General features: G+C 37.0%; 1 protein-coding gene across 1 annotated transcript; it reads right to left on the bottom strand.

Moving 5' to 3' along the window:
- Window positions 1-2,056: 2,056 nt before the first annotated feature.
- On the bottom strand, window positions 2,057-2,767 carry LOC125495766 (uncharacterized). The gene has a single exon (XM_048640581.1). The coding sequence runs from the start codon at window positions 2,765-2,767 to the stop codon at window positions 2,057-2,059; it is 711 nt and encodes a 236-aa protein (XP_048496538.1).
- Window positions 2,768-8,160: the final 5,393 nt, after the last annotated feature.

Genomic DNA, 8,160 nt, shown 5'->3' with positions numbered 1-8,160 from the left:
GTGTCGGACTCGTCCGACCATAATCTTGGTCGGACGACTTTCAGGTGGTTCCAATTTTTTTTCAGGTAGTCTTCATTTTTTTTCAGGTAGTTCCAATTTTTTTCAGGTAGTCTTCATTTTGTTTTCAGTTAGTCTTCTTTGTTTTTCAGTGGATTTTTGTGCTTCAGTTAGACTTACTTGGGTTTCAGTTGGTCTTTATTCTTTTTCAGGTAGTCTACATTTTTCTTCAGGTAGTCTTCATTTTGTTTCAGTTAGTCCATTATTTCTTTCAGTTGGCCCATTATTTCTTTCAGTTGGTCCAACTGAAAGAAAAGAAAGTCCAACTGAAAGAAAAGAAAGTCCAACTGAAAGAAAAGAAAGTCCAACTGAAAGAAAACAAAGTCTAACTGAAAGAAAACAAAGTCTAACTGAAAGAAAAGAAAGTAAAGTCCAACTGAAAGAAAACAAAGTCTAACTGAAACAAAACAAAGTCCAACTGAAACAAAACAAAGTCCAACTGAAAAACAAAACACTAACCTATGCTTTCTCTCACTTTCTCCTTCTTCTTCATTTCTCATAACTGATATTTTTTTCTTCTTTATTAGATCTGAGTCCTTCTAGAAGTGGCACTGCATTTGATATCATTTCCCTTTCATCTCAATCATTGCTTCCGGAAATCAAATTCATCGGAATTTCGTGGTTGTATCTCGTCGATTTACGTTGGTGTTTGTCGCGATATTTCGTTCTTTCATATCACTCCCAGACCTGGAGTAATGGCGGCGATGAAGTTCCGGTGAGTTAACTCAACTCCCGTCACTCTTCCCGTTGTCTCTGACGAGTATCAATGCGATGAAGTTCCGGTGAGGTTTTCTGGGATTCTCCTTTCTTATTTTGTTATTATCTTTATTTGGTTGGGAGATTTGCGGATCATCAAAATCGAAAGACATGTCAGCCATGAACAATGAAAATGGCAAGTCACTGAAGTAGCTAGCAATTAATTCTTATCTGAATGGTTTCATACACGTAGATGTTGTAATCAACTCAAGACAAAACCGCATGAAGTTTGAGATACAAAAATTATTGAACAGATCAAGTTATAGAGAGCTGTATACAGCTCATACTATGGCTTCAAAAAAGTCCTATTTTTATGCATTGGGGAGTATTATAAATAGATGTATTGGGCTCAGCCCGTCTGACAGTAAACAATACGTCAGACGGTCTGACCCAATACTTTCACTTCATTTTAATTTTTACACTTTGACATTTTACACTATTTACAAATATCACTTTGACCATCATTTGTGATTTATACGCGGATGAAAATATAGTCATGTGGAATCTTGTTAGATTCAATATAATATGTATTTTATTAATATGTACTTTTTGTAATTTTTACAAATACAAAACTATGATGGATATTAGAGGAAGTAGTTAGTGGGCTTTAGTAATTTTGGGAGGCAAAATTTTAATGTAGTATTTGACAAGGGAGAACAATGGAGAAAACTTTTTATATTATTTTGGAAGATTTGTATTACATGTAAACACACCAACACCTAGGAGCACTCACATGAATTTATAGTACTCTAAGTCGGTTTACAACCTAACTACATAGTTCTATTTTTTTTCTTTTTCTTACTAGATCTTTCTAGTTTATTTACAAGATTTTTGTTAGGCACATTCTAGAATATAGATTACATATTTTACAAAAGTAACCAAGATTTTTCTAGATTAACATTATTTTAACACCCCCCCTTAATCTGAAAAATCTTGTACTCCAAAATTCTTCAAAGGAAAATTTTGTTGATGCACTTGTCACCAACCACCAGAGGATATATACTTTCTGTGTTCCATTGTTGGCACTCATGTTACCAACACCCATCTTCTCAATATGTTTTATCAATTTTTTTTTTTTTTGATCTTCTCGTTGGTACTTGGTACTCATGTTACCAACTATTTTACTGATGCTCGTGTCACCAGCCATCGCCAAACATTTTTTTTTTCTTCCAGATTTTCTTTTGTTGTTGTTGGTGCTCATGTCACCAACCTAACCCGCTAATACTCTTGTTATTAGCAAACTTCAAAATAAATTTTCTTCTTCATTTTCTTTGTCAAAATTGACAATTTCATTGTTTTTCTTGGTCCTGCAATTCTTTCCTACATGACCAAACTTTTTGCACTGCCAACACTGTGGCTTTCCTTTATGCCAACAGTCTGCGGTATCATGGTTAGTCTTTTTGCAAATATTGCAGGATAGTTTTTGATTCATACCTTTCACTGATTTCTCTTCGTCTTCATCCCCATAATCTTTCTTGGGCATTTTCTTAAATTTTGCTGCAAGAGCTGTCTCAATTATTTCTTCATCAATATGCCTATTTTTCCTTTGTTCATGGGACTCCAAAGATCCCATAAGTTGCTCTACTGTTATTTTTGATATATCTTTTGTTTCTTCAATAATAGCAACAATGTTATCATATTTTTCCGTTAAACTTAATAAAATTTTCTTCACAATTTTCTCATCTGAAATTTCTTCTCCATATGATTTCATCTGATTCACTATTTCTATTACCTTTGAAAAATAATCTTTCATTAATTCTCCTTCTTTCATTTTTAAGTTTTCAAATTCTCTTCTTAGAGACTGGAGTTTGATACTTCTCACCTTGCTATCTCCCTGAAATTCTTGTTGCAGGATCTCCCAAGCCTCCTTTGCCGTGTTGGCTCTTAAAATTTTTGGAAATATTATATCCGTGACCGCATTTTGTATTAGATATAATGCCTTAGCATCTTTCATTCTTTACCCCTCGAGCTGCTTTTTTTGAGCTTCAGTTAGGGTACTCTCGTCTTCGTACGTATACCCTTTATCAGCATAACTCCACAACCCATGAGATTTAAGTAATGTTTTCATTTTAATTTTCCAAAAATCATAATTTTCTCCCCCGAAAATTGGAATTGGGAAAGTTGGATTGTTGAGTGCCATTATAATTTATGTTGTATTTGGGTTAAATGTGTTTTGTGGCTAAAGTAGTTAGGCTTTGGAATTTTGGCTCTGATACCACTGATGGATATTAGAGGAAGTAGTTAGTGGGCTTTAGTAATTTTGGGAGGCAAATTTTTAATGTAGTATTTGACAAGGGAGAACAATGGAGAAGACTTTTTATATTATTTTGAAAGATTTGTATTACATGTAAACACACCAACACCTAGGAGCACTCACATGAATTTATAGTGCTCTAAGTCGGTTTACAACCTAACTGCATAGTTCTATTTTTTTTTTCTTTTTCTTACTAGATCTTTCTAGTTTATTTACTAGATTTTTGTTAGGCACATTCTAGAATATAGATTACATATTTTACAAAAGTAACCAAGATTTTTCTAGATTAACATTATTTTAACAAACTAAAGATATATGTCCTCAAAATTTTGCATTGACATGTGTGAAAAGTGTAAGTGTGTAGATTGAAATAAAATGGAAGGAGTACTATATTTGGAGCGATTAACCAGATTGATAAAAAAATCTTGTGGTGGCTAAAGATTTGGTAATAGAAGTTCTTCATGTAACAACTAGGCCATTCAAATCACATTCAGTAACAATGAGGTCCAAATTTAGACTAACCTTACAAAAATCCACACACACTTGCACTATGACATTTTTTTTATTTTCCCTCTATTTGTTTCATTAATTACTTTCGATTTCATACATTTTTCCTTTTGCTAGTTATTCACTTACTTCAATTATGACAAAGATCTTTGAAAGAGGGAAACGGAAAATTGAGTCCAAAGTTTTTGCATATGATAAAGGTGGGAACTTTGCATCAATAAGGGTTTGTATTACATCATTTACATGTTGATGGGATAGAAAGAACCAAAAAAGAATCCATCTTGTTGGGATAAAAAGAACCTTCATGCCTAAAAACAATGGGAGGTTTGGGTATGCGCAACCAACCTTTGATGAACAAAGCATATATGGCAAAATTAAGTTGGAAGTTATCATAAGGTCCCGATAATCTAGCTAAAAAATGCATAACCTCGAAGTATATATACACAGAGACTATGTTACATCCTTTATCAAGGGTCGCCAATTTGGCAAAGTGTAGGAAAAGGATGGGATCTCCAGGTACAAAATAGTCAGTGGATCACGGGGAATGGGAGGAAATATAGAGCTTTGGAACGATAATTGGCTAGGAATAGGAAATAACCGTAGTCATGAAGCTGACCCTTTAAATCTACATGAGAATGACTATAAGGTAAGAGATGTGACTAGGGAGGGATTTTGGAATTTAGAGTTGTTGTCTTTGACACTACCGGACCATATAACTAGTCGGATATTGAATTTGGATTCTCCTAACCAGGAAGTCCAAAACGACATTCGGGCACCAACATACCTAGAATCCCAAGGATTCTCGCTAGCCTTAGCTTATAAGGCCCAATTTCTTAGTAACAACATGGAGGCCGGCCTTAGGAACAAGGGATATGGAAAGTGAATACAAGCCCAAATGTTCAATTCTCTCTCTGGCTTGTGTGTCTAGACCGTCTACCTCATAACAAAATGCTTAGGGATAGACACATATACTCCAAGAAGTGCGCTGTCCGAGATGTTCCTATGTTGTTGAAGATACTAACCATATTCTTAGACAATGCCCAACATCTCAAAGTATATGGACCTTAGAATCCACATTATACACACCCTTTCACAACTCAGACATGACCACCTAGGTACAAGAGAACATCAATTACAAGAGTGATTTTCGAAACATTGAGTGGTCCATAATATTTCCTTTCCTATGCTTCGAAATATGGAAAAGCAGAAATCACACCATTTTTAACCCCACAAAAAATCCACACACTCTTGAAGTAGTGTTGGCTTAGGCGTGAAGAAATGCAAGAGACTACCTTCAAGCAAACCGCGTATCTGAGGCCCAAAATGATAATACCCAGACCTACCGCTTAATAGACCATGCCCCTAATAATTAGACCTTGCTAAATGTAGATGTTGCTTTCAAGGGCCAAGCCCAAACAAGTGGGCGGGGGTGTGAAGAACAAATGTGGGGAACTGGATTACGGGGTTCACAAAAACCACCTTTGCGAGAGACACTTTAGGGGCTGAGCTCCAGCAGGGGATTCGAGAGGGTCTAGAACTCGCCGTCCAACATGGCTTTAAAAAATCGATACTATTTTCCGAGTGTAAAAAGGTTGTACAACTCATTGACCAAGAAGTAACCCAAACTAACATTTATACTGATGTTATATGTAAATGCAAGGAGTTAGGCCGGAAGATTGAAGAATTCAAGGCTCGGCACTGCATGAGACAAGATAACAAACTTGCAGACAAAATGGCGAAATATTGTATGGCGCACAAAAATCCGCAAATATGTAATACCGTAGCTAGTATTTTCACCCATGTCCCTAGCTATTCCGAAGAAACTTATGTGGAAGAATGCATTAGTAATAACACTATATTTGACATTCTGGAGTTGTTTGACATAATGATTTAATTTAATACACCCTTTATTTTAACAAAAAAAAAAGTCCAACCCCCTTATTTTTTTATGGTTTTTTCACCAAGTACCTCCGAGTTTTCCAAAATTTCACATGGTGCCCCCATGTTTTCAAAATTCACCAGGTACCCTTCAGTTTTATGTAAATACACCCAAATGCCCTTAATGAATAACGACGTTGAACGTCGTTAGTCTTAACCGTAATTAACCCCTAATTAACCCTTCATTAACCTAATTAAATCCAAATTAATCTAACTTCTAACTAACCATAACCATAACCCCTCCCCCACCCTCCCACCACCACAACAACCCCCCTCCCCCACCCCCATCAGCTCCCCTCACCCCTGCAATCCCACCTCCCGCAGGCCCCACTCCCTCCAGCAGCCCCCCCCCCAAACACAACCCATCTCTGCCTCGTTTTCTCTTCCCCGTTTTCTCTGTCACACAATGGTGGTGGAGCACCAGCCAACAGTAGCGTCAGGAACGGCAGTGCCAAAGGTGCAGCCGCACCTTTAAACTACGAACACCACCAGTGATAGCAACAAGTGAAGATGGAGAATGGAGCAACGTGCAAGGGGCAGTGATTGCGAGCTAAGGGAAAGCGTCGGCGAAGTCTTTAGCAGACGGTGGAAGGGGAGGGAGGGGTGGGGACTAGCGACTGGGCTGTTCTAATCCACGAAAATTGACGGGGTGGAGGGGGGTAGTGCGGAATTGGACGGGGGTGGGGGGAGCGAGGGTTTGGGTTGGGTTTATGGTTTGGGCTGCGAGAGGCGCGGGGGTGGGGGGAGGGGGTGGGGGGTTGCATTGGTGGTGGGAGGGTGGGGGAGGAGTGCAGGGGTGGTGGGGGGTGGGGGGAGGGGGGTTAGGGTTAGATTTAGGGTTTAGGGTTAGGTTTAGGGATTAAGATTAAGGTTAGCATTAAAGGATTAATTAAGGTTAGAACAAAAACTTAGAGTTAATGACTAACGGCGGTTAACGCCGTTAGTCATTAAGGGCATTTCAGTGTATTTACATAAAATTGAGGAGCACCTGGTGGATTTTGAAAACATGTGGGATACTATGTGAATTTTTTGAAAACTCGGGGGTACTTGGTGGAAAAACCGTTTTTTTACTTAGTAATAAAGTTGAGGGACTTGGGTTATACTCTCGTGGTACCCTGCAATCAAAGGTGAAGCTCAAATCCCCTCTCCCCCCAACCTCAAATCTCCCAAAAGCCAATAAAATGCTATTATCTAGAAATCCAACCCAAGATCTTCCAAACAGATCCGTGGAGTAAGTTTAGGATTGTTAGTTTCTTACCTCTAACTTTAGTATGATACTGTTCGCTTTGAGCTTAACCCACTCGAGCTTATTTTTAGACACCTCTTAAAAGCATCATACTAATAATGCAATTTGGGGGACATTTATATTCAAGACAAAGTATGACTTGGATTAACACTCCGAGTAGATACTTGATTCATAATCAAGATTCACCTAATTAATTGGAGGCCTTTCTATCACTTCTATTATAAGGATTTGATTCTAACTCTCAGCAAAATGAGATCTCTAAATTACCTTTCAGAAACAAAAAAACAACCAATTAGAAACTTGATTGTTAATGGTGTTCCTGTTTTAAAATAATTATTATATTGCAAAATGGTAGGACCCCCAATTTATTTACGAACTTAATTATTTACTTAAATAACTTGAACATACTCTTTGGAGAAGAGGGGTCACTTTCAATAATTATAAGAACTTATTCATCAATCAAAGGGATCACATGAGATACTCTCATACACCCAAGGAAATCTACCGACGACATAATTCACATGCTATTTGTCTTCGACATGAATCATCTTGCGTGTCTAAATATATACTTATATTTTAAAAAAAAAATCTAATTAGGGAAGAAAATTAGGCTAACCACTCTTAATTTAATATAAGAGTAATCTAACTCATCTTTCATACGATTAACAATAAATCGGTATCGAAAGTAATTTCAAAGGAATAAATAAGCTACGAACACGAGTGACTTATGTTAATGTAGAAATTCGCATCTTTATTCGCCTCTCAAAAACAATGAACCACCATCCACCTGGAAAACTCTCAAAAAATTGCAGATCCATTTCCACGTCATAAACCATATCATGGACTATGATTAGGGATGGCAATCCAGTTCGGATCCGAAGGAAAAAAATCCGAGTCGACTCCGACAAAAAATTAATCCGACTCCGACTCCATTTAAAAACTCCGACTCCGAGTCGGAGGAGGGTCGGAGTTGGATCTCATAAAATGATCCGACTCCGACTTTGAGTCAATCAATCCTTTTTTTCTTATTTACATTAATGTATTATTTATGTATAAACTGACTTCGACTTTCAGCCAATTATATTATATATGTTTTTCCCATTAAATAAATGATTGTTAAAATAATAGTAATATTTAGATTATTAGTACTATATAAGATTTCCATACGATTACTAGAATAAATTATAATGATTAGATTATTGTATTATAGAAGACTATTCTATTATAAAAAATGGGCAAAAAATAAGTCGAATATAAATCGGAGTCGGATGTTCGGATTTTAAGTCGGGTCGGATTTGGAGTCGGATTTTAAGTCGGGTCGGAGTCGGATGTCCGAATTTTAAGTCGGGTCGAAGTCGGATTTTCGGGGTCGGACTCATATTTAAAATCCGACTTCTTGTAG

Source organism: Beta vulgaris, chromosome 3 (assembly GCF_026745355.1).
Source record: "Beta vulgaris subsp. vulgaris cultivar EL10 chromosome 3, EL10.2, whole genome shotgun sequence".
In the NCBI taxonomy this organism is placed as follows: Eukaryota; Viridiplantae; Streptophyta; class Magnoliopsida; order Caryophyllales; family Amaranthaceae; genus Beta; species Beta vulgaris.
Note: the sequence above shows the minus strand (reverse complement) of the source record. Positions and strands in the feature narration are given on the sequence as shown.

What these genes read in the sequence shown, in the direction of transcription:
- LOC125495766 (XM_048640581.1), bottom strand. Translation starts at nt 2,767, where the DNA reads ATGAAAGATGCTAAGGCATTATATCTAATACAAAATGCGGTCACGGAT.